Source organism: Pseudozyma hubeiensis, assembly GCF_000403515.1.
Source record: "Pseudozyma hubeiensis SY62 DNA, scaffold: PHS1, whole genome shotgun sequence".
Classification (NCBI taxonomy): Eukaryota; Fungi; Basidiomycota; class Ustilaginomycetes; order Ustilaginales; family Ustilaginaceae; genus Pseudozyma; species Pseudozyma hubeiensis.
The window spans coordinates 1-24397 of record NW_012133783.1 but is presented as its reverse complement, the minus strand read 5'-3'; the positions used below and the strand labels follow the sequence as shown (position 1 = coordinate 24397).

At 57.5% G+C, this 24397-nt stretch overlaps 10 protein-coding genes across 10 annotated transcripts; 7 read left to right on the top strand and 3 right to left on the bottom strand.

Annotated features, from left to right (window-relative positions):
* Window positions 1–385: 385 nt before the first annotated feature.
* PHSY_000010 (nucleoporin-interacting protein NIC96) lies at window positions 386–3115 on the top strand (the record flags this gene model as incomplete). The annotated part of the gene is made up of 1 exon (XM_012330654.1): window positions 386–3115. One exon carries the CDS (start codon window positions 386–388, stop codon window positions 3113–3115), a length of 2730 nt encoding a protein of 909 aa, XP_012186044.1.
* A 626-nt stretch (window positions 3116–3741) lies between these two features.
* PHSY_000009 (hypothetical protein) lies at window positions 3742–5343 on the top strand (the record flags this gene model as incomplete). The annotated part of the gene is made up of 1 exon (XM_012330653.1): window positions 3742–5343. One exon carries the CDS (start codon window positions 3742–3744, stop codon window positions 5341–5343), a length of 1602 nt encoding a protein of 533 aa, XP_012186043.1.
* Window positions 5344–5424: 81 nt separating this feature from the next.
* Window positions 5425–7023, bottom strand: PHSY_000008 (threonyl-tRNA synthetase; the record flags this gene model as incomplete). The annotated part of the gene is made up of 1 exon (XM_012330652.1): window positions 5425–7023. The coding sequence occupies one exon, from the start codon at window positions 7021–7023 to the stop codon at window positions 5425–5427; it is 1599 nt and encodes a 532-aa protein (XP_012186042.1).
* Window positions 7024–7527: 504 nt separating this feature from the next.
* Window positions 7528–10545, top strand: PHSY_000007 (potential mitochondrial maintenance protein; the record flags this gene model as incomplete). The annotated part of the gene is made up of 1 exon (XM_012330651.1): window positions 7528–10545. One exon carries the CDS (start codon window positions 7528–7530, stop codon window positions 10543–10545), a length of 3018 nt encoding a protein of 1005 aa, XP_012186041.1.
* A 792-nt stretch (window positions 10546–11337) lies between these two features.
* Window positions 11338–11853, top strand: PHSY_000006 (potential RNA Pol II transcription elongation factor; the record flags this gene model as incomplete). Its single annotated transcript, XM_012330650.1, has 1 exon — window positions 11338–11853. The coding sequence occupies one exon, from the start codon at window positions 11338–11340 to the stop codon at window positions 11851–11853; it is 516 nt and encodes a 171-aa protein (XP_012186040.1).
* Window positions 11854–11996: 143 nt separating this feature from the next.
* Window positions 11997–12782, bottom strand: PHSY_000005 (hypothetical protein; the record flags this gene model as incomplete). Its single annotated transcript, XM_012330649.1, has 1 exon — window positions 11997–12782. One exon carries the CDS (start codon window positions 12780–12782, stop codon window positions 11997–11999), a length of 786 nt encoding a protein of 261 aa, XP_012186039.1.
* Window positions 12783–13080: 298 nt separating this feature from the next.
* On the top strand, window positions 13081–15600 carry PHSY_000004 (mitochondrial carrier protein; the record flags this gene model as incomplete). Its single annotated transcript, XM_012330648.1, has 1 exon — window positions 13081–15600. The coding sequence occupies one exon, from the start codon at window positions 13081–13083 to the stop codon at window positions 15598–15600; it is 2520 nt and encodes an 839-aa protein (XP_012186038.1).
* A 377-nt stretch (window positions 15601–15977) lies between these two features.
* Window positions 15978–20060, top strand: PHSY_000003 (hypothetical protein; the record flags this gene model as incomplete). The annotated part of the gene is made up of 1 exon (XM_012330647.1): window positions 15978–20060. The coding sequence occupies one exon, from the start codon at window positions 15978–15980 to the stop codon at window positions 20058–20060; it is 4083 nt and encodes a 1360-aa protein (XP_012186037.1).
* Window positions 20061–20792: 732 nt separating this feature from the next.
* PHSY_000002 (hypothetical protein) lies at window positions 20793–21473 on the top strand (the record flags this gene model as incomplete). Its single annotated transcript, XM_012330646.1, has 1 exon — window positions 20793–21473. The coding sequence occupies one exon, from the start codon at window positions 20793–20795 to the stop codon at window positions 21471–21473; it is 681 nt and encodes a 226-aa protein (XP_012186036.1).
* A 169-nt stretch (window positions 21474–21642) lies between these two features.
* On the bottom strand, window positions 21643–24258 carry PHSY_000001 (membrane protein; the record flags this gene model as incomplete). Its single annotated transcript, XM_012330645.1, has 1 exon — window positions 21643–24258. The coding sequence occupies one exon, from the start codon at window positions 24256–24258 to the stop codon at window positions 21643–21645; it is 2616 nt and encodes an 871-aa protein (XP_012186035.1).
* Between the last annotated feature and the right edge of the window lie 139 nt (window positions 24259–24397).

The following is a 24397-nucleotide window of genomic DNA, read 5'->3' as shown; positions in this document are numbered from 1 at the left end:
CTTGCGCCCTTAGCTGGAAGCGCACGGTGCCGGAGCTTGAGGAGACCCTTTAGACGAGTGTGGCGGAACGGTATTCGAACGGGGTCGGGGTCATCGAAGAAAGGTTCGGTGAGCTTGACGTCGTCCACGTCGAGCAGCAGGTCGTTGTTGCGACGTTGGTGTAGGTGTTGGTGTTGGACTGTGCGGCATCGTGATCGAATCGGCCAAGTTGGAAGGCGCGTCTCGGTGAGTCGGAATCTGCGAAATTGTGTTCCGATTGCCGCGAAAATAGTTGAGAGAGGCGAAGAAGGAAAAAAGGGTTTGTGCGTCGGTTCTGTTGGTGTTGTTGTTGCTTCATTCTTCCCATCACACAATCACCATCCCCACAATCATGAACGACTATCCAATGGACGCGGCGCCCCAGTCGCTGTCCGAGCTGCTCCAGCAATCGAGGAAGCTCACCAACCATCTCGGACGCTCAGACCTGCCTCAGATCCAGCTCGGACTAGACCAGATCGAGAACCAGAGTCGCAAGCTCGTCTCCAAGAGTCTCCGTTCTGGTTCCGCACAGCCTGGAGATGCACGCGCTCACTACTTTCTCGCAAACGGCGGCATCGACGCAGCGCAGCTCGCAGACACCATCCACTCCGCCAACATTGCAAGCACCTTTGAACCGCTCCAACCTATCTACGACACGGATGTAGAAAGCTACCTCACCCATGAGCACCAGCAGGTCGTCATCAGCGTCATCGAGCAAGGCAGACGCGAGACGCTGCAAGACTTCCACCGCAACCTCGACCGCACCATGCATCGCGACTGGGAACGCCAAAAGCGCAAAATCCTCGAAGAGCTAGGCCAGCATCAGCCGTCCAACGCTTCGCGTGACGCTGACGTGGATGCTTCGCGCTCGGGCTTTGGTGCTTCCACCTCGGCGCACACCCTGCCTGCCGGTGGCAGCTCCGCATCCGGATCGCACGTCTCATCTCAGATGCACGGCAAGATGGCTCGATACCAGAACGTCGTTTCCAGGCTCAACTCTTCGCGTCTCGAAGGCTACAGTTTGGCGCTGGCGCACGCTTTCATCGACGCAACCACGGGACTCGGGGAGGATGCGAAGAACAAGGAGCTGCAAGAAAGTTGGAAGGCGCTCGCTTCCATGGTGCGAGAGCAGAATGTCCGCAACGGCGAATTCGCTGCCAAGCCAGTCAAAGAGCGACAGTACGCCTCCGCTTACGTCGATCTCAAGGCTTGGAGCAGTGTCGACGGTACCAACTTGCGCAAGGAGCTCATCGGGGGCTCGAAAGCCTTCCTCGAGAACGAGTTCGAGGAGCACATGGAGCAGGTCATTGCTGCCAACCCAGTGCTGGCACAACGCGGCGGTGCTCCTACCGTACGCTCGACCGTCAGCGCGTTCCTGCGCGTCCAGCATCTCAGCTCGCAGAACCAGTGGAGATCCGATCTGGCCAAAGAGCTCGACGCGTCCACCAATGTGCCGATCTGGGCCGAACTCTACTTCCTCCTCCGCATCGGCAAGCCCAAGGAGGCGCTCGAGTGCGCCTCGGAAAACGAAAACCGCATCCGCTCCACCGATCCTTCCTTCCTCGCCTACCTCAAGGCGTGGATCGACTCGCCCGACCGCCGCCTTCCTCGCCTGCTCAAGGACCGCTTCACTGCCGAGTATAATTCGCGTTTCCGCACGTTGCCAGAGGTGCACGACCCTTACAAGCTTGGCCTGTACAAGCTCATCGGCAGGATTGACGTCTCCAAGAAATTCCCAACGCTCCTCACCTCGAGCATCCAGAATTGGCTCTGGCTTCAGCTCAGCATGGTGCGCGAGACGTACGACGAAGATGCAGACGCCCAGGACTCGGTGCGCGACCGTTTCACGCTAGCCGATCTGGGTAGCAAGGTGGAAAAGTTCGGCGAGGCTTACTTTGATCCCAAGGGCAACCGACCGCTGTTCTACTTCCGTTTGCTGCTGTTGTGCGGCCAGTTTGAGAAGGCGGTCGGCTTCCTCTTCTCGCGCTCAGCGCACCAGGTGGATGCGATCCACTTTGCCGTGGTGCTGGCGTACTACGGCTTGCTACGCGTTCCTTCGCAAGCCGCTTCGTCGCAGGTCGAGTACCTGCTGATCGAGTCGGATGGACAGGGCGGCAGCATCGCATCGATCGACTTTGCCAAGCTGGTGCAGCGATACGTGCGCATGTTTTCTCAGACGTCGCGAAGGGACGCACTGCAGTACCTGTACCTGATCTGCTTGCACGCCGACGTGGCCGAGCCGGTGGGCTCAGAGCAGGTCCGACGCTGTCACGACTTGATCCGCGCGCTGGTGCTCGAAGCGCATCCCACTGAATTCCAGGAACTTCTGGGCGACGTACGCACAAACGGAGCCAAGACGCCTGGTCTGATCGAGAGGAACCTGCCGCTGATCAAGATCAAGAACGAGCGCGAATTCCTGTCGACGATCGTGCAGGTGGCTGCGACGCAATGCGACATGGCGCACCGCACCGAGTCGGCCATCCTGCTGTATAATCTGGCGGGCCAGCACGACACGGTTGTGGCAGTGCTTAACAAGGAGCTCGGCGCGCGTCTGACGGATCCGAGCAGCGCCTCCGAGTGGAAGTCGACCGGTTTGTCGTCGGGCGCCTCGTTCTCTGCGGCCAGCAACCTTGTCACGCTCGCCACGGCGATCCTCGACACGTACGAGAAGCAGTTTGGCTACTCGGGCAAGAACCGCGACACGTGCCGTCGACTGTTGGAGCTCAAGAAGGCGGTGGGCCTGCACAGCGACGGACAGAACCTGCAGGCGCTGCAGACGATTGAAGCGCTGCGCATCCTGCCGCTGGATGCCGAGTCGAGGAAGGACGTGGTGGCCATCACGCGCAAGGCGGAAGAGTTCAAGGAGGTGGACGACAACATTGCGCGCAACTTCTCCGAGAATGTGCTCATGACCATGACGATCCTGTACAAGCTGCATCAGGAGCTCAAGGAGAGCATCCACAGGAGTGGGACGAGCGCCATGGACGAGTACAGGGCGCAGGCGAGGGCGTTGATGATGTGGGCGGGAATGCTGCGCTTCCGTATGAGCAGCGAGACATACAGCCAGCTCACGCGACTCGATGTGTTTATTCACTAGATCTTGCCAATCGACAGATGCAGTAGTATAAGATTCAAGCTTCCCCTGTCACATGATGGCATGTGTTGTTGTCTGATTTCGTGTGTCATCTGCTCCGGCTTGAGCTTCAACGGCGCGGAGATACGCGGTGGGTATACTGTAGCTGTCTTGCCATTCGTCGTCTGAGAGAGCACGTTCGCTGCTTGTATGCATGCCAAGAAATTTCAAGGTCACGCCAAAAAGGAAGGAACACACAAATTTCTAGCGAGAGACAGCAAACGGCGGGGCGGACTGAGCGCGTGTTCTGCCCCGGTGCCCGACTTGACCGACCGCAGTTAAAGCGTTTGGAGAGCGATGGTTGATAAGGGAGATCTGTGTGCAAAATCGTCGGCCCACACGACAACGGCTTTGGATTTTTGCAAGTCAACCCCAAGCAACGACTTTTTTCTTTTGCTCATATCAGATACCGGGGCTGTGCAGCGCAGTCAAATTTTGAAGCACGCATCTTTCGAGGCGCACAGACATGACTGTTTCGTCGACTGCGCAATTCGACACCACTCGCAGTGACAGGGCAACATCGATCGTCCGAGCTCCTCTGTCCCTCCCTCTTGACCACCATCAGCTCTTGCTGCTCGGACGGAGGAAACATGTCGCACATCATCTCATCCGCCATGTCGGTGGCTCAGCAGAAGCTGGGCACCGCCTCATCCGCAACCAACAACGACGCATCCGACCACCAGCCAGGCCTTTCTCCCCCACTCTCACCCGTAGACGACCAGGACATCGAGCTTACCGCTCCAACTCCGGCAGCTGCTCGCGCCTCCAAGTATCGTCCTTCCACTGCACCCTCTTCGTCGCCCATGCCTGCCCACCTCAAGACGTACAAGAACAACCTGGGCAACGACATCACCATCGATGTCAACATCGGACCCAGCACCTCGTCCGCCTATGCTAGAGCGCAGGGCAGCACCGCTTTCCACCACGCCCACAAGCACCACAGCAACTCTTCTTCGCCACCTGCCCCTGTGCCTTCCTCTACCTCTGCGCACGCCCAGGCTGAACCTCATCTGGCGGCGCCTGCCGATGACGCCACAGCACCGCGCCCTACTCGCTCGCGTGCCAGCTCGCTCGGCTACGCTGGCCTTGCACCTGCCACTCCCGGCACAGAGGACACCGACCCGCTGCTGCTCCGATCTCGTGTAGTCGAAGAGTCCGATATCCGTCGTCGACACTCGGGCAAGGGCAAGAACAAGCGAAGCGAGCGCCAGATCCGAGACTTTTACGAGGCGCAGAACGAGCACATCGAGCGTCTGCTCAAGCCCATTTCGGCGCACGCAGACGAGGACAAGCAGGACCGCGAGTCGTCTGCGCTCAAGGTCAAGATCGCCGTGTACGCCTCGATCGGCGCCAACTTTGCGCTCGCCGTACTCCAGCTCTACGCCGCCGTCAGTTCGCTCTCGCTCTCGCTGTTTGCCACGGCCGCCGACTCGGTGTTTGACCCTTTCGCCAACATCGTCCTCAACTGGCTGCATCGCAAGAGCGAAAAGGTCGACGACCGCAAGTGGCCCATCGGAGGCTCGCGCTTTGAGCCCATCGGCAACATCGTTTACGCCGCCCTCATGGGTATGGTCTCTGCCATCCTGGTCGTCGAGTCCATCAAGGACCTCGCCACGGGCGACAACGACAGGAAGCTGCACATTGCTTCACTCATCGCTGTCGGCGTCGCTTTTGTCACCAAGGCGATCCTGGCCATCTACTGTTTCGGACTGCGCAAGTACAGCTCGCAGGTCGAAGTTCTGTATCAAGATCACCGCAACGATCTGTTCATCAACGGCTTCGGTATCTTCACCTCGGCCGCCGGTGCCACGGTGGCCGGGTGGATCGATCCCGCGGGTGCGCTCGTCATCTCGCTCGCCATCATCACCTCGTGGACGCGAACGGCGTTCGGAGAGTTCAAGACGCTCGCCGGCGCCGCTGCACCCACCGACTTTTTGCAGCTGGTCACGTACAATGCGGCGCTATTCAGCGACGAGATCCAGGCGATCGAGAGCGTTAGGGCGTACAGTTCCGGTCCGAGGTACATCGTAGAGATCGACATCGTCATGCATCCAGAGACACCTCTGTGGAAGAGCCATGATCTGAGTCAGGCGCTGCAGGACAATTTGGAGTCACTGCCTATGGTCGAGAGGGCGTTTATACATGTGGATCATGAGGTGGAACACGCTTTCGAGCACAAGAAGGCTGTTTAGACGCGCGCGGGTTTTTGGGGGTAATGATATGCTGTTTCATTTCCGAATGATCGTGTTGGACATGTGTGTGTGTGTGTGTATCTACCAAGCATGACTCGAGTCCAACTTGCAAAACAACTCTCGCAGTTGCTTTGGCTCGAACTGACCGGAAAGTTTCTCTCCCTCCGCTCCCTTCTCCGCCAACTCCCTCAGCCGCGAAGGGGCAGCCTTATCATCTCGTTTCCTAACATTGACGGTGTTTGTCTGCATCTCTCTTTCACCGACTACGAGGATGTAGTTGTATCTTGCGAGTTGGGCTTTTCTGACGAGTTTTCCGAGTTTTTCGTTTTGCGGGTTGGATTCTACGTCTACGAAGAAGCGCTGCAGATGGCGCGAAGCAGATTCTTGGGGTGGAGAATCCGGATGGATGCCGAGGGAGAGGTATTTGGATAGGTTCTCGGCGTACTGCAGGAGAGCAGGGGAGTTGGTGGTGGCAGGGATGACGATGGCTTGACGCGGGGAGAGCCAGAAGGGCCACCAGCCGGAGGTCTGTTCGATGAGGATGGCCATGAATCGCTCTACGCTGCCGAGGATAGCGCGGTGGATCATGACGGGTACGCTGCGTTCGTTGGTCGAGGGGGAGTGCGGATCGGCGTACGAAAGATCGAATCGTCGGGGTAGTTGGAAGTCGAGCTGAATCGTTGCGGTTTGATGCCTTCGACCTTGACCGTCGACGAGACGGATGTCGATCTTGGGTCCGTAGAAAGCCCCATCTCCAGCGTTCAACGACCAGGTCCTACCGCTGGAATCGAGTGCTTCCCTCAACCCCGACTCGGCCTTATCCCATTCGTCTATGCTTCCGATGAACGACTCGGGTCTTGTGGAGAGAACTAGTTCAAAGTCGCTGAACCCAAACGTATCGTACGCACTGGTCAACATGGACAGCATCGAGTTGATCTCCGTCGAGACCTGATCCGGTCGACAAAACACGTGCGCATCGTCCTGATGAAACCTCCTCACTCTCGTCAACCCCGTAAGTGCCCCCGAAGCTTCGTTCCGATGCAGCGGGGAGAACTCCGCGTACCGAATCGGTAGATCTCGATACGACCTCTCCGCGGACGCGAATATCAAGCAGTGTCCCGGGCAGTTCATCGGTTTCAACCCAAACGTTTCGTCCTCCGCTGCCTCTGTAGATTGTATCGAACAGCACCCTGACGACGCTGGACGATCCGTTGTCGCAGAAGAAAAGCGTTCCTTGTACCCTTCGGCGGCGAACATATCGTCGCGGTAGTTGTCCCAGTGTCCGGAACGTTTCCAGAGCGAAGTCTTGTAGAGCTGCGGGGATTGGACTTCGTCGTAGCCGTAGACGTCGTAGAGGTCGCGTACGACGCGTTCTACTTTGCGAGCGAGACGCATACCGTGCGGGAGGATGAAAGGGGTGCCGGGGGAAGAGTCGTGTGTGAGGAAGAGGGTTTGAGACTTTCCGATCGAGCGGTGGTCGTTGGAGGAAGTGCTGGGAGTTGCGTCGGATGATGATGTAGCCGAAGAAGAGGGTGACGAGGTCGAGGACGACGAGGATGCTCGCCAGGAGGTCGATGCAAACGCTGCACGATGCGCGATGCTCCGCTTTGACGATGTCGATGGAGCCACACCGCTGCGAAGCGCAGTCCGAGCTAGCTTTTCGACCACAGGCCGACTCATGATGTGAATAGGCGTCTATGATGGCGTCAAAGAAGAGAGCGACGTTGTTAGAAGAAAGCAACTTGTTCGGGATCTTGTTCCACTCGGTCAACAAGAAAAAAAGGCCGATGCGAGAGCAAGAAAGGGTCTCGGTTTGAATTTTGCGGTATGTTAAGCCATACGACTAACAACGGTCAAATGGCAGCAAAGACGGGCGATGCACGAGCCAGAGGAGCAGCGCGCAACTGGGCGCGATTTCTCTCGTGTTGTACGCCAAGTGACGTATTTCGATTGTTTCAGAAAAAGTGGCTTCTGACCGCGGAAGACCCGAAAATTACATGGACCCTGAGCGAGGCTGCTGGCTGCTGCTGGCTGCTGTGCCCATGACTGTGCCGCCTGCTTGCTGCTTGCCTCTTATCGGCTGTGCTACCTGTGCCTCACTCCGTGTCCACCATCATCCTCAACGGAAGGAGGTGTGCTCCAACCTCGAAACATCAAGAAACGGCGGGATCACTCACCACCATAATGTTCCTCACGAGGGCTTCATCTCGTGCCCGGTGCGCTGGCGGCTTCGGCCCTGCCGTCTCACTGCGCACTCGATACGGTAGCTCATCCTCGTTTACCAGCACGAAAGCAAGCGCATCGACATTAGCCTCGGCTCGTATTGTGGCATTCTCAGCGCTTGCTCCTTCGCGTGCGCTCGCTGTGAACCGCCTAGACCGACGAATCCCAATCCTCGCGGCAAACCATCACCTCGGCTCTCGATGGTCTTCTTCAGCAGCGCTCGCTTCCACCTCGCCAGAGGCCGCCAAAGTTGCAGAAGATGCCGAGACTGAGACCGAGAACGATCCTTTCCGCAAGATCGGCTACCTGTACTTTGATACCGTCTTCCCCATCCGGCTTGGTTTCTGGGACATTCGATACATGCTCGCCTCGCTAGAGAAACGTTCCGTCCTCGATCGCGTCAAGGCCAGCTTGCCTCCCGATCAAAGCGTCGGCTACGGCTTCAAAGTCATCGGTGCAGAAGAGCGTATGAAGGATGGAGGAGCCTTTGTCACTTTTTCCTACAGAGAAGACCCCAACGAAAAGAACGAAGAGTCGCTCAACAACATCGAGAAGCGTCTCAAGTCCGGTGTTCGACGTGTCTTCAATCCGCTCCTCTTCTTCCTCGGCACTCCTGGCGTCCATGTCGTGCGAGGCAAGCCGTTCCGCGAGGATATGAACATCTTCCCTGCCACGCGCATCTTCGTCAAGCTCGAAGGCGGAGACGCTAGTGAGGAGCAGCTCTGGCAGACGTTGCGTCCCTACGGTCGCATCGTCTCGATCGTCAAGGAAAAGCCTTCCGAGGCTCTGGTCACCTTTTCGCGCATCCGAGGTGCTACCAGCGCCCGCAACTGTGCTCACGGCCTGGAGCTACCCAATGGCGCCAGATTCATCATCACCTTCCGCAGCATGCTCCGCAGCAAGCAGGCGTGGGACTGGATCACGAACCATCCAAGGCTGGTCTTTCCCCTGGTCGCTTTCCTCATCGGCGGCATCTCGTACATGGTCTTTGATCCCGTGCGCGAGTTCATGGTCGAGAGCAAGGTGCACAACACGTTTTCGCTGGATGAATATCGCGTCTACACCTGGCTCAAACGCAACACCGTGGGTCTGTTCAAGGACACCGACGGCGATGCTAAGGGAGACGTCGACGACTGGTGGGAGCGCAGGCAATCGGCAGAGACGATTCAGGAGTGGATCCGCGAGAAGCCGTCCACGTTCGTCACCATCTCTGGCCCACGCGGATCGGGCAAGACGGGTCTGGTGGGCAAAGCCATCACGCGCGAAGTCCAGCATCTCGTGATCGACTGCGATGCCATCGCCAAGACGGCCAAGAACGACTCGCTGCTCATCGACGCCTTGGCCAACGAGACGGGCTACTGGCCTGTGTTCAGCTGGCTGAGCAGCATCAACAGCATGATCGATCTCGCGGCGGTCGGTCTCATCGGGTCCAAGGCTGGATTTGCTACGCCGACCGATGCACAGCTCAAGCAGATCCTGGGCGTCACCACCAACGCGCTCAACCACATCAACGAGCAGACGCAGAAACGCATCGCAAAGGCGGAAAAAGCTCGCCTTGCGGCAGAGAAGAAGCTCAAGACCACATCGGTACCTACTCCCACGACTGGTTTGACTGCCGTGCAGAACAGCGCTGCCGCGGAGAAGGAGTCGCTCGAAGAGAAGGCTTCGGCGCTGGCACACAACACGATGGAATCACTGCACAGCCTCGTATCTGGCGATGATGCGGACGCGGATGGGAAGAAGGACAAGAAGAAATCCTTCGACTCGCCCGTGGTCGTCATCAAGCAGTTCCATCACAAGGGTATCAAGCAGGCCATCCTGCATCAAGTGCTGGCCGAGTGGGCGGCGGAGTTGGTGACCAACGGTATCGCCCATGTCGTGTTTGTGTCGGACAATCCGGTCGGGATGGGTAAGGAGCTGGCAAAGGCATTGCCGAATGTTCCATTCCAGGGCATTGCGCTTGCTGATGCAGAAGAAGACAAGGCGCGAAGCTACGTGTTCAACAAACTCAAGGAGATGGGTCGGCTGCCTACGCTCGATAGTGCCGATGCAAAATCGTCGCCGCCGAGCTACGGAGCGACTGCTTCGCAGTTCCAAGCAACACCAGCTGAATTCGCAAAGTCAAACGCGGACTACACTGATGAATCAAGAGGAACTACGAAGAGCTCCGAGCCGCAGCACGCTTCTGCGTTGGACGAAGAAACAGCCTCTTGGGTCGACAAGCTCGGCGGTCGGCTCACAGATCTCGAAACATTGGTGCAAAAAGTATCTTTGGGCCAGACAGTCGAATCTGCCGTGCAAGACATTATCTCGCGCAGCGTGGTCGAGCTGCGCAAGAACGCGTTCGGCGACGACTCTGGCGAGGCCTCCTCCCTCCCCTGGACGCGATCCCAGGCGTGGACCGTCGTCAACAAGCTCGCCAAGACGGGCGAGATTTCGTACTACGGTCTGCTGCACAACGAGTTCAAAGGAAACGAATCGGCGATCAAGTCGCTCGAGCAGGCCGAGATCATCTCGGTGCGACATCACGACGGACGACCCTCGGCCATCCGCGCCGGTCGACCCGTCATGCAGGAAGCGATCAAACGTCTGGTAGGGGACAAAGTGTTCAACGATACGCAGACGTTGATGGCCAACGCGGGGGCGATCGAGTCGGCAGAGAAATCGATGAGGACCATCGAGGCTGAAATTGCGGACATCAGCAAGATGATCCAAGGCTCGCCGTTCAAGGTCGTTTCGGGAGCTGGATCGACGAGCGGAGCGGTGCTACCGAGCGACGAGAAGAAGGAAGGTGGCAGCGGGTTGTTGGGGATCTTCGGCGGTGGAAGTGGTGGACAGAGTGCGATCAGTACCAGTGAAGCGGCCAAGGCGAGGACCGAATTTTTGATGTTCAAGATGGCCGAGTTGCAGACCAAGATCTCCAAGCTGGATGCCAAGAACACGGGCATCAAGGCAAGGTTGGCCAGCCATGTAGATTGAGATTTGCGCAAGTGGATAGGGAAAATGTATACCACAGCTCAAGATCAGCAATTGAGAGGGTGTGTTGGCACAGCGAGCGATGTGTTGGTGTAACTTGACGTCAAATTGAGCTCAACTTACCTCACTTGCGGATCAGATGCAGGGTCCACATCTGACACACTGGCGGCGGCTGTGCGTGTGACTGATGATCTTCCGTTCCGTGTGTCTCTGTATGTGGAGGCTTTTTTTTCTTCGGAAGAAAGGCGGCTCTGAGCTGGAGGAGAAATGGAAAGAACAAATTTTAGAGCGTTATTCGCTTTGCACAGCTGATTCATCTTGGTTTCCGAGAGACGGGAGCGCGTGCGGGTTAGGCGATGTGCACAGATGAAGTATGAAGTCACACAAGGTCTGAAGCTGAGCTCGCTTGGGTGAAAGTTGGATGCGGTCAGAAGGATGGTAGAGCGGAAAAGCGGGTTGTGTCAGCTGTGACTGCATTGTGCTTCGCAAATGGAACACAGTCGAGGAAATGCCACAGTATGTGCTGAGCCTCGACAAGAGAGATGTTCCGAAGATGTGTTGCGCTCAGTATTGCGTTGCAGATGGCTATATATACAGAGTTGTTGCTACAAGCTCGATCTTTTCGGTTCCCATCAAACGAACACCACCACAACCCAAACCAACTCGTGCTGAAATACCTTCTCACTTAATCGTAAGTGATTGCACCTTACCCGCTTGGGCCTTTCCACCCCGGTCGCGCTTGAACTAACCCCTCCACCTTTCCTTCTCTCCTTGTGCAACCACCGCAGACTAAAAATGCAGCAAGACCGATCCTCCAACTCGCTCCCCGGCTCGTCCGCCGGACCCAACAAGGCCGGCGCTAGCGCACCCTCCGGCGCCGCTGCGCTCGGCTCTGAGATCGGTGCCGAACGCGACGCCCGTCGGGAGCTCGCCCAAGCGCAGCGCGAAGGCGACTCGATCCCTACCTCCACCACCACCTCCTCCAACGCAGCCGATCTCGGCTTCGGCCAGCTCAACGGTGCCGAACAGGGAATCTCCACCCCTGGCGCTGAGAAACGCGATCAGCTGCAGAACCAACGCAACACCGAATTCAACAAGGACCAGCCCGATCTCCGAAAACTCGCCGCCAGCAGCGCAGGTAGCGCAGCTCACAACCCACTGGGTGGTGAGGCAAAGAGCTCCGGTGCTCAGCAGCCCGATGATATTCTCGAGACGGTGAGCAGGAGCACCGGTACGGAGAGCGGTACCGGTGCCGTGGGGACGGGCGAGATCGAGGTCGGAAGGGACGCTAGTACCGCACGCACTGCTTGAACGCAGGCACAGAAAAGTATTGAATAGCTTGTACTGATCCGTTAATCGATTGTCGGTTGAAAGGTCGATCCTACAACACCTCTGCGGCACTGTGATGTTACACATGACTGATTCGTCATGAGATTGAGCGACAACTCCTCACATCAACGCTGACCAGACGGAATGGCCAGCCTAGCCGCGCGTTTCTTCCCTCTCCCTTGCATCCCCGCACCACCACCCGCCCCTGTCGGAATCCCCGAACTCCTCCTGCCCGTCACTCGACTCTGCAATCTCTGATTCTGCCTCCTAAACAGCAGCTTCTGCCTCTGCACAAATGCCCACACCGAGAAGATCGCAATGCTCGCAATAACCCCGATCATCTCAAAGTAGTCTCTCGCCTCCTGCTTGGCTGATTTGCCGCACGCCTCGTATCCGAGCCGGACGTTTGCGGCGGAAGTATCTGTTTTCGCGGAGTTGGCAGCGCGGAGTGCGGATTGGACGGCTTGCGGGTCGTTGCGGTCGGTGACGGGGCTGCATGCGACGCGGCGGCGGTTGTTGTAAGGGCGACAGTAGGGGAGGTGGATTACGTCTTCGGGGCAAGGTTCGCAGTCTCCGATGGGGGAGCATACGTGGGCGGTGGAGTTGCTCGATCCAGCTTGCGGAGCGACAGAGTTCGAAGCTTCGGGCGGGTTTGCATGGTTTGCACTTGATTGGGTCTTTCGTGATGATGACCAGAGCGGCCATTCCCCCTCGTAGCCTTTCACTTTTGAGCCTTCGGTCTTGCCGTCGCCGAGGACGAATTTGGCCCCGGGTTGCTCGCTATCTGGTCTCCATGAGCGACGTTCTGCTGGTGATGTGGAGTCGGAGGCAGTGGTCAGCGTAGCAAGAAAGAAGAGCGATAGCGTAAGCGCTAGCTTTGATGGTTTGCGATGCGTGGTTCGCCGCATCATTCCGGTAGTGGGTGATGGCGGTGATGACGATGGTGATGGTGACGGAAGAAGTGTGAGATGAAGCGAACAGGGTCCAATCGGCGTTTTTCGATGGGCGATCAAATTTCGCGGCGTTTCGGAACGGCTCGTGCGTCGCTCGAAGTTGTACAACTTGCTCCTCTTGCTCACCACTACTTTCCCGAACAGCTTCTTCACCGTACTTGCCCTCAGAATGATGTTCGACACTCCGTCACTCAACTCCTAGCCCGCTAGAAGCGTCTCGAGCAAGCGGCGGGTTCGGTGCTGCGGCGTGCCCAACATGTCGACAGCTGCATCGCCCAACCTGGCGTCTGCAGCTCCGTCCACCAGCAATGGCGTCGAACCTTCCAACAAGGTCGCCAAAAGACGCAGTTCGACCAGAAAAAGCCCAACTGGATCACGAGAACCGACCCGCCAAGAGTCGCTCGGCGGTGCCGTCATCCGCGCCCTCTTCGGCACGCTAGCCTTCCTCTTCAAACGTCCCGTTCGACTTTTCCGACCCGTCAAATTGTCGTCATGGACCATCCTCGAGGCAATGGCCAAGCGCGAAGGTCGCTCGCTCAGCCTCCGCTACCTTCGAACGCTTCTTCGGCGGGAGAACTCCAACTTCCTACCGCATCTGCTGCTGCCTCCGCTGCTCTTCAACACAGCGATCGGGTTCACGCTCTTTGAAGCATACAGCATCACTGAAAGTCGACTGCTTGCCAAGGCGAAAGCGAAACGAATTGCATCAGGAAAAGAAACAGAAGATGAGGATGAGAGAAAGCCAAAGTGGACTCCGCTGTGGATCGTCACGGCTTCAGGTGCAGTAGCTGGAGCAGCGCAGTGTTTCCTATCAGCGCCGCTCGACAACGTACGCTACATCATCCAGCGTAACGTCAGTGGACCCGATGCACACCATCGAAGCGCAACAGCACATCCCATCACCACGATCTCGTGGCGCGCCATCCTTCGAGCTGCCATTCTGCCCTTCGCTCCCGCCATCGCCCGCGACAAACTCGTCCAGGACGTCCAGAACGAGACGATCGAACGCTCCAAACGCGCACCCAAGCCCACCCTCCGTGCTCGACTCATCGCCCTGATCGAGCCGGCGACGACGTCGGCGAATGCAAACGCAAGCATGGCGGAGAGGTTCACCATGTCGCCCGAGAAGAGGCAGGAGTGGGAGAGGCGCTTGAAACGATGGCGTGGTGGAGTGCACGGGTCGGGATTGGCTCTGTCGCTGATCCGTGATAGTGTGGGCTTCGGAAGCTTTTTCTTCATCTTTGAGGTGTCGAGGAGGTGTGCGTTCTTCGCATCGACGTCGATGGATCGAGTCAGTGCTTGGTTCAATGCTCGCGGGCTGGGCATTGTTCGCATGAGAGGTCCGGCTGGCGAGGCGCAGCAGCAAGGTGACGGAACAAATGTGGTGGGACGACGCAGGGTCGATGAAGGGCTCGGCAGCGAAGGAGACATGCATATAGAAGGTGAAGGCGGCGTGGGACACTGGATCCGGCAAGGACAAAAATCAGTCATCGACGCCGACGTCAGCTACAACCAATCTCGAACCGTACAGGGCCGTGTCGTTGCCGTCATCATGCTGCTGGTCGGAGGCGCTGTCGGTGCTTTTTCGTACGAGCTCGTCGGTCGACCTTTCGAATTGATGCGAGTGGTCATCTGGGAGGGGAGAAAGCAGTGGGAGCAAGGCAAACGCGAGCCGGGATACCGTACCACTGCGTCACGCTCCTCGTCTGCACGGAGAGCGAGCAAGCCGGCGGATGGCGCGACGGGCTTCAGCACAGTGGGCAGGTCGGCGGTCAAAGGTGCCAGGGCGAACGCAGCAGCTAGAGCATTGGAGTTGGGGCCGAGAGCGTTTCGACGGCGACCGGACTTTCTCGTCCTGCGAGCGGAGAACACGTCGGGCAAGCAGATGTCGAGGATCTTTGAGCGGGCAATGATTCCACGTTCGCCACATCCTCTGCGTCGTCGAGCGACCACTGAAAAGTGGTACTCGCCAGGGGTGAATGGGACGGCCACACCGATGCTCACCAGCTCTCGCGCTCTCATGGAACGCAAAGCACAGAGATCCACCTCTTCGCCATCAGAGACCGAAGAACCGTCATCGAAAGCAGAAACGCATCCGACAGTTGCCCCAACTCAACACAGGTCGAAACGCCGTCGACCCTCGCCGACCCTCGCCACTCGACCTGGCTTCCTAACCCTGCTCATCGAGCACGCGCAGTCCACCGCCAAACTCGACCGCGTCCACTCCGGCGGCAACGTCGACCCGTCTAACACATCCATCCCGCTGCTGCTCCTCCACACGTACTTCATCGCTCCCTTTCTACCGGAGATACCCAAACCGGTGCTCGACAATCAGATCGTACGAACCGCCGCTGGTGTCGACAAGAATCTTCGACCCTCCTCCTCCTCTTCCGTCACGCAACATTCGAGTGCCAATCTCGCAGAAAAGGTGACGACGGTAGCCCAACGAACACTGCTCCTGTCGCTAGCGTCGCGGAGAAGAGCGGCTGATTCGCCGGAAGCGAAACTCAAGCGCACGTGGATCAGCAACAACCCGGTCAATTTCAGTTTGGCTAGCGGCACGGTAGCTGACAAGCTAGATGGAGGACGTGCAGCGGCGGATGTAAATGCGGCGAGGAGGAGAACAGGCGGGTTCGGTGCGAGCGATAAGGGCACGCTGCAGAAGGGCTCGAGACACTGGGGAAGCGGCAGGGTGGCGTGGACCTTGAAGCGGCTGGCTACGCCGTACGGTGTTGCCTTTTTGGTCTTTGCTTGGCTTGGCGGCGATCTGAATTAGTTGCCGTTCCCTCACAGAAATGGTAATACTACATACAGCCCATCACCACTTTCATACAAACGCATCTCAGTAACGCGCCCATCTGTGTGTATGTTTGTGTGTGTGCAGCGGAAGGAGCGGGTAAAGATGAAGAGAAAAGACGAAAGGTGACGACGAAATATGTAAATATGTTACGCCGAAGCTGGTGTCACACCTCCACGGAATCGCTCACGCATCGAACGACAATGCACAGATCATCTGCGTTTGCTCTCCCTCACGACATCCATATCTATACCTCCTTTCACGGTTCGCCTCAACCGTATTGTGTCGCTGTCACAGCAGCACACAGATACAGCACGCATACTTGAAGAGGCGCATCGGCGGCGCTTCTAATTGCAATGCCGAACCAACCCGCGGCGTCTCACGGCGAGATCGGCACAGCAGCAGCCGCAGCCGCGGCGACGGCAACAGCAGCGGCTGGCCCTGCATGGCGACAGTTCTCCTTCTTCGACTCATCGCCAGTCCGAGACGTTGATGACTTTGCAAAAGCGCCGTCTGCTCTACGACATCCGAACGAAGTAGCGGCGGTGTGTCAGTGTCCGGTTCGACCACCACCATCCGCGTTCACCAGCAGCATAGACTCGAGCACTGCGACTGCATCCACCTCGGTCCAGTTCGACGCCGATCCATCATCGTCGACGGAGAAGACCGCAAAGACGTCGAAATCGACGCGGAAGCAACCTTGCACGCTCGTCGGTACGATTCAAGGCAGAATCAAAGTGCTCGACCCAGAAACGTTGCAGGAGCTGTCGTCGTGGGATGCTTTCTCTTCAGCAGGTGTTGCCGGTAGAGTGACGCATCTGTCGTGCGATGCTCGTGGTAGAGTCGTGTCTTTAGGTGAGGAGGATAGCTCTCGTTTCCCGATTCTGAGGATCTGGGACGTTCGCAACGGACGCAGTCCGGGTCGTCAGGACGCTGCAGCGTCTGAAACGAACGGAGCCTCGACGACAACGCAAAAGGTGGCCTGGATGCCTCGGTTGTTGGCAGAAGGAAAAGTACAACATGGAAGTCGACCTCATCCGATTGCAGCGGTGGCGCATACCCCTTCGCTCTCTTACCTCTCGGTCGCTCTAGCAGATGGGACCGTGCTGCTCATTCGTGGACTCGAGTCTGCGCTCATGTCGGCGGCGGGCAGTGCCGGGATTGCTTCTGCGACGTCGCTTGCGAGACCAGCTGCTGCAATCGTCCTACCCAAGTTCAAGGTGGTGTTTCAGCCCGCAGGCTCTGACACGGGCGCTCATGAGCCGGTGACTGCGCTCGGCTTTTCGGAGGCTGCTGCGACGGTTGCCGCAGGCTCAACAGCGGCTAGTGACAAGGTCAATATTGCAACACCAGCATACGAGCCTAGAGTCATGCACGGATCGAAAGGGCGCAAAGGTGCAGCTGGTCGAGCAAGAGACCCTCGCAACGCTGCCAACGCCAATGCAACCGCTGCAACGCCATCGGATAGCACGGTGTCACCCTCAGCGATCCACCTCTTCATCGTGACACTCTCGCGCGTGCTACGATACGTGGTCGTCGGCAAAGGTGCAGGTGGCAGCCCTGCTGTCCTCGACGACGTCGGCGGTGCGCTTGGCTGTGCAGCTGTCATCCCACCTAGACCTGCGACCGTTGCTTCAGCAGCAGCTGGTGCCGTCGCAGCAGGAACGACGGCAGCGTCGAGCACGCTAGGCAGCGCTAGCTCGGCGGGCAAGATGGTCATCGCCCGCGACGAAGCCATCTACGTGATCGGTCAGGAAGGACGCGAGGCGTGCTTTGCCTATGAGGGTCCTAAATCTTCGATCCACCTTTCGGCGTCGCAGGTAGTCATTGTTTCCCCGCCCTACACCCCATCCAACAAGTCGACATCGTCCTCTGCTCGAAACCTGATTGGTAATCGCGATTCCCCTCTGACAACACCCACATCGCGCAAGGGCTCCATGATCCCCGCCGAGGTCGCCAAGATCACGATCTTTGATTTGGACAACAAACTCGTGGCATTCACGGGGACGTTTGATTCCGGCATTCGAGAGGCGTGGGTTGGAGCAGCCGGCGAGGTGCTCGTCTTGAGCGATACAGGCGAGTTGACCCGGTTGAACGAGAAGCCGCTGCGAGCCAAGCTGGACGTTCTGTACCGCAAAAGTCTGTTCCTGTTGGCCGTCAACCTAGCTCGTTCGCATATGCAACGTGCAGCGAATCCGGATGTGCTCGCTCGAACAGAGGCGCTTATGGGCGACATCTACCAACGATACGGCGACCATCTCTACAACAAGGGAGATTTCGACGGTGCCATGGCGCAGTACGTCAAGACGATCGGTCACACGCAGCCGTCCTTCGTGATTCGTAGATTCCTAGACGCGCAACGCATCACAAATCTGACCACCTACTTGCAGGAGCTGCATGCGCAGAACCTGGCCAGTTCGGATCACACGACGCTGCTGCTTAACTGCTACACCAAGTTGAAGGATGTTGCTTCGCTCGACAAGTTCATCAAGCGACCGCACGTCAAAGCGTCGACAGCGGCTGTGGACGAGGAGGGTGCGGACGAGGGAGGTGCTGAAGATCGGGATGAGCTGCCGTTCGATTTAGAGACGGCGATGCGCGTCTGTCGTCAAGCCGGGTACTTCGGTCACGCGGCTTACCTGGCGAAACGGTACGGCGAGCATCGAGAGTACCTGCGCATCCAGATCGAGGATGCAAAGGATTACAGCGACGCTCTGCTGTACGTACGCGGGTTGGAGGCCGAGGATGCGATTGCGAGCATGGCGCAGTATGCAAAGACGTTGCTGGCCGAACTGCCGGACGAGACGACGGAGTTGTTGATCGAGTTGTGCTCGGGTGCATTCAGACCTGATCCGGATGCAGCTCAGAAGGCGCTGCGTGTGCAGCAGGAGGGAGAGGCGAAGAAGCAGCCGGCCAAATCGGCTGCGGCGGCCTATCTGAGCTATCTGCAGGTGGGAGGTTTTGGCAAGACGCAAGCTGCGGACGGAGTTGCAGCCAGTGGTGCAGGTGGAGCAGGCTCTCGCGCAGGAACGAGTAGCAATACGCCCGCGCAACGCAATTCGACTGCAGCGATCGCTGATCCGTACAGCATCGGCGGCGATGCAAACAGTAAGTCAGGAACACGCCCGTCCAGCACCGTCAGAGGACTAGGCGAAGTGGACGCCGATACTTCGCTGGCCGATGCCGCAGATGCGAGCGGCGTCACAGGCGTCGATCCAGAGCAAGAAGACAAGATGGAGGCATATCCGGTGCCTTCACCGCGAACCTACTTTGCGCACTTCATCCAGCATCCCAATCACTTTATTCGCTTCCTGGAGACTGTCGCGCTTGCACGATGGGGTCAAGTCGTGGATATGGACGCCGAGCCAGCTGGCGACAAATTGCTGTCTCCGGTGCAGGAGAAGAAGGCGCCAGCGTATACGGAGAATGGCGATGGAGACGACGGGATGGACGACGTTGAAAGGGCGCTTCGCGAGTTGGGCCTGGACGGCGATGGTGAGGATGGTTACGAAGACCAGGAGGTGCTCGACCAGAAGTCCATCTGGAACACACTGCTCGAGCTGTACCTGTCGTCCACCTCTGGCACATCGCAACGTAAAAAAGCCTTGCGATTGCTGCAGCAGTACTCGACACTACCTTACGACATGAGCCATGCGGTGATGCTTTGCTCGATGGAAGGTTTCGACGATGGTTTGATCCTGCTGTACGAGCGGATGGGTATGTACGAGGACGTGGTCCGGCTGCATATGGATTCGGCGCTCGTCGATTCGGAGGGGTCCGGCAGCAGTGCCAAGGTGATTTCGGCTTTGCATCGATATGGACCACTTCGACCGGAACTGTACGATCTGGTGCTACGATTCCTCGTCTCGTCGCCCACTCTGCTGGAGACTCACACCTCGGACTTGCTCTCGATACTAACCGTGATCCGAGACACGTCACTCATGTCGACGCTCGAGATCATCCAGACGCTCTCCTCGACCCCTCACACGCAAGTCGGTGTTATACGCGATTTTATCATCACGTCCATCTCTTCCACCCTCACTTCCACATCTCAAGACGCTTCGGCGATCGCGGACTACAAACGTTCCACTGCAGAAACTCTCCAAGAGATCTCGGAACTCACCGATCCGAGCGCAAACAGGGTGTTCCAGATGACGCGATGCACAGCATGTGGTGGACAACTCGATCTTCCGAGCGTGCACTTCATGTGTAAGCACAGCTATCACCAGAGGTGTCTGGGCGAGGAGGAGGCGGAGTGCGGCGCATGTGGTATGCATCAGAGGAGGGTCAGGGACGCTAGGAGGAGGCAGGCGGAGGACGCGGTGGAGGTGATCAGGAACGAAGGGAAGGTGGAAGGAGGAGGTGAGGATGGGTTTGACAGGTTGGCTGGGTTGTTTGGCTTGCCGATTATGGGTGAAGCTGCTGCTGCGCAGATGTGATTGCGACGAGGCGGTTGGTACTAAAATTCATGACTATCAGAGGAAGATGTTGTGTTGGGTGGTGTGCGTGTGTTGTGCTGTGATGAAAGCGAGCAGGTCGTTCGACGTGAATTGTGCAGAAGGTGAAGTGAGAAGGGTGTCGGATAGGGTCCAGCTGGGCAGGGAAAGCAAGTTGAGCCTAGGCAAAAAAGATCAAGGCTTCATTCATGCAGGGTCACGTCAAAATGTGCGCCGAAAATTTTGTCGAGCCAAGGAGATCATGCTCTTATCGTAGACCGCGAGAGGTCTCACGCGCAATGGAAGGGGGGAGATTTTTTGGTGCGGAGGAGAGGAAAGGGAACGCAGTGTGATACGAGAGGAAGGGGGGGAGATGTGTGTAAGGGCAAAGCTGGGGGAGAAAATGCGGGGGAGGAGTAGCGGCGGTAGGGACGAAAACAGAGGCTCTTATCTTATCGGCGGTTGGAAGGGTGGCGCACCGTGTCGCTGCGCAGGGAGGCATTGCAGTGGCATCCCTGGATGAAGCGGGCTCGAGCCTCAATCGTCACACGACTCGATCCTTGTCCCTCCCATACATATCTCACTCCCACCACCAACGCCTCTGTCAACACCGCTCTCGATCTCACTGCCATCGCCAACACTAGCACCGTAATACAACTCCGCCTGGAACAGCCTCAGCTTTACTATCGTGTTGTCTGCAAGTCAACTCCATCTCTAAGCGGCTCTCCTCAAGCAATGTCTTCGCACGCTCAATCCGTTTCTCTACGACAACGCACGCCATCGCTCCCAGCAGCTCTCACTTTTCAGAAAATGACCACTTCGAGCACTGATTCCACCTCACCGCCTCCATACACCCCGATCGCTGCTCCACTCGCAAACGACGATACTCCCAGTACCTCTGCTTCACCGACGTCTCCAAGGAGTGTGATCGCTACCCCGCTTCCCTCCTACTCCTCATCACCTGTGTTGCGGCCGTCGTCCAGCCAACCCCCTCCTCCGCTCTCTGCTTCTGCTGAAGATGAGTCCATCAAACTCGGTCAACCTAGCGTGACTCTCATCAATCCTCCTGCTTGCGCTGAACAAAACCTCACTTCGCACGCGCATTCCTCGTCCTCAAAAACATTCGCAGCCATCATCATCGCCCTTCTCGGCCCAACAATCGTCGACACAGCCTGGTTGACTCTGCTCAACATCCTAGGCGCACTCTTGATCCTAGCACAACTTCCAATGGCCCTCGTCCTCGCTTTCAACTTCAACTACGCGTCCGAATCATCGACAGGCAGAAAAGAAGGATCAAAAGGGAGAGGGAAACGTAGAGTGGGCGAAGAATGTTGGGTCGAACGCTTTACCGGGTTTATGTGGGATTGGCACGATGCGCTGGAAGAGGCTGAGTTGGAGTGCCCGAGTCGTTGGTAGAATCGTCCGTCTGGAAAGGGCTCCCGGTCATGGTGTGTTCAAGTCTGCCATTAGCTCGCATTGCATTGCTCTTTGTTCCCTCAAAGATCGTGCCTTCATCGGTCTCCCACCTGCAATGCATTCATGCTCTGAGATCTCCGACTGTGCAAAAACAACATTGCCTCCCTTCCTACCTCCGCTTGACACCCAACCTCTTCGCAAAGACATCCATGTTCTTCTCACGCCACTTGTCGCCTTCCACTTCAGTCAATCCAGGCGGCACCGAGAGCACCTCGGCCATGCTCTTCAGCATCATATCGAGCTCGCCTCCCTCCATCCTGGCGAACGAGGCAGCTAGTTGCGCGCAGGGGTGGTCGGTGGTCGAGAGAGACTGGATCCATGTTTTGAGCGTGGTGTTGTAGGAGTGGTTGGCGTCGATGGGTGGTGGGATGGTGCGGGAGGGCGGTTGTGCGGGCTTGGCGAGGGCGGTGGATGTGGCTGATGGCCCGGTATTATGGGGTTTGCCGGTGGTTGGTGTCGCCTTGTCGACGTCCGAAGTAGCTTTGGTGGTAGACGTAGCGAGCTTGGCTTTGGCAGCCTGTCGCTTTTCGACGGCACGACTCTCGTCTTGAAGCCGGCGCAGGAAGGACCAGTCTTCAAACTCTCGCAGTCGCTTACTGATGATGTCCCGTACCATGGGTTCCTTCTCTTGCCCCTTCTTGGCTGCACCGCTTCCGTTCACTTTCGCCACCTGCTTGTTTTGCCCCTTTTTGCCACCCCTTTTCCTCATGTGCGGCTTCCAATCAGCCTGCTTCCTCTCTACCAACGTCAATATATTCGAAGCCCTCTTCAGCGTCTCTCTCTTCCTCTCGTCCGTCGTCTCACAGCTGCATCCATCCTTCGAGCACTTCTCCTGCTTCTTCGGCTTCTTTGAGAAATAAGCCTCTTCGATCGCCTTGTTGAGATGCCAGAGCGTTCTGAAAGCGATGTCCGCCACGGCCACCGTATACAGATGCGTCGTATACGGACAAGTGACGAGACTCTCCTTCCATGCTTTCCCCTTCTTGTCTCTCTTCCGCTTCGGCGAGTACACCGCCAGCCCGGAGCCGGTCAGGTTTTGCAGTGCTGTACTTACCTCCAACAGATCCTTCTGCAGATTAAGCGCGTGCTCGGTCGGAACATGTCTGATGCTCGAAATGTACTGCGCCGCAGTCAGAGCATTCCGCATCGCATACGTCTGCCTCGCGCACCTCACCACCACCGTCTGCAGCAGTGGGATCACCACGTTCCACGTCGCCAACATGCTTGTCTCGTCCTCCTTGTACGCCGTATAGTTGATCCAAACAAACGTGAACAGCACCGTTTGCACCCCGTCCCTCAGATCCGTCGTGTCCGGCACCATCTTCGTATACCCAGCTTCCAAAGTGCTTGCCCTCTTTTGCCGGTCGAGGTAATACCTCTTGCTGTCGGGAGAACCTTCGCTACGGTATTCTTCCGTTTCGATGTACTCGCAACGCGTGTGACAGATGTGTCGGAAGTATTCGTCGACGAGCACGTTGTTGAAACGATTCTGCATGTAGCTCTCCATGTTGTCTGCGAAATCGATGTAGAACGCGGCTGCATAATTGAGGAGCGCGACAAGGCTGGCGAGCTCAATGTAGACGAGCGTGTCGCCATGACTGACGCCAAAGCGGAGGATCGTGCGATTGAGCTCCTTGATGACGTCGGAGAGCGAAGCGTCGTTGGAGAGGTGTTTGCGCGACTCGGAATTGGACGAGACGAAGCTTGTGTGTCGTCGACAGTCCGAAAGAAGAGAGGCCGGTTGCGTCCGTTCGCGCTTCTTCTGTGCCGTTCGTGCAGTGATGGGCTTGTTGGGAGCAGTTGCAGCGTCAGTTGCGACCGTTGAAGGAGTTGCAGACTTGCTGGCAGAGGTGGATGCGGAGCTGGCAGTCAGACAAGCAGTGGTAATAGGTTTCCCCGCCGAAGGTGCAATTGTTTTGAGCCCGTCGGGGGCGAGGTGCTTCGTGAGCGTCGTCGTATTGCTATTCGGTCCTGTCGCTGGCCTTTTAGCTGCAGCACTCGCGGTTGGGATAGCAGCCATCGTTGCAGACTGATTGGCTCCAGATTTAGGCGCAGAAGTCTTGTTTGCAAGACCGCAGGTATGTTTGCTCGAGTCTTCCTTTATCTGGTCACCGTTTTCGGATACCGTGAACGAGGTGTATACGGGTGCGAACCTTTTCTGATACCTCCCGTTCGCATCCAAGCAGAACCCAAAGTCGCGAAGCTTCGTGTCGACGATGGTCTCGAAGATCAGCCCCACCTGGAGGCACTGGTTCGGTGGGTCGTACTTGATGAAATCGCCAAGCTCTTCAAAACACTTCTTGAAGGCCGCTCCGATCTTGGCCGCAGGAGGCGATGGCTCAGACGTCCCGAAAGCTTGCGTGTGAGAATTTGCAGAGGTCGCCGATGTATGGTCGTGGTGGTGATGCGAGGAGTGCGATGACGAGTCGGACGACTTGTTGAGTCCGCCGTGTTTCTCGCATGCTGAGGACCAGAACATGTGCGCCATGATGAGCGGGACGGCGAGAGTGTTGGTGTCGGCGCGAGGGACAAAGGTGAGATTGCGATAGAGTCCATCGATTCTGTAGCAAGGCTTTTTGCCAGATTGAGCAGCCGGGTTCGTCGAACCCCGTGAAGATGTCGGGAAGCAGCTGGACTCTGGCGGTGTTGTTGGCGACGACGCCAAAGACGGAGCCGAATCGGTGGGGAGAGCGGGCATCTTGAGCTTTTCGAAGATCTGGCCCATCGCCATCAGGGCGCGATACTCAAAAGGGCTAGGAGCTGATGAGAAAAGCGTGGTTGCCCGCTGAGGCGACCCATTCGGGAAGAGGGTGAATAATGCTCAAACGGTTACGAGCACGGTGACGATGGGAGAGGGGGGGGGG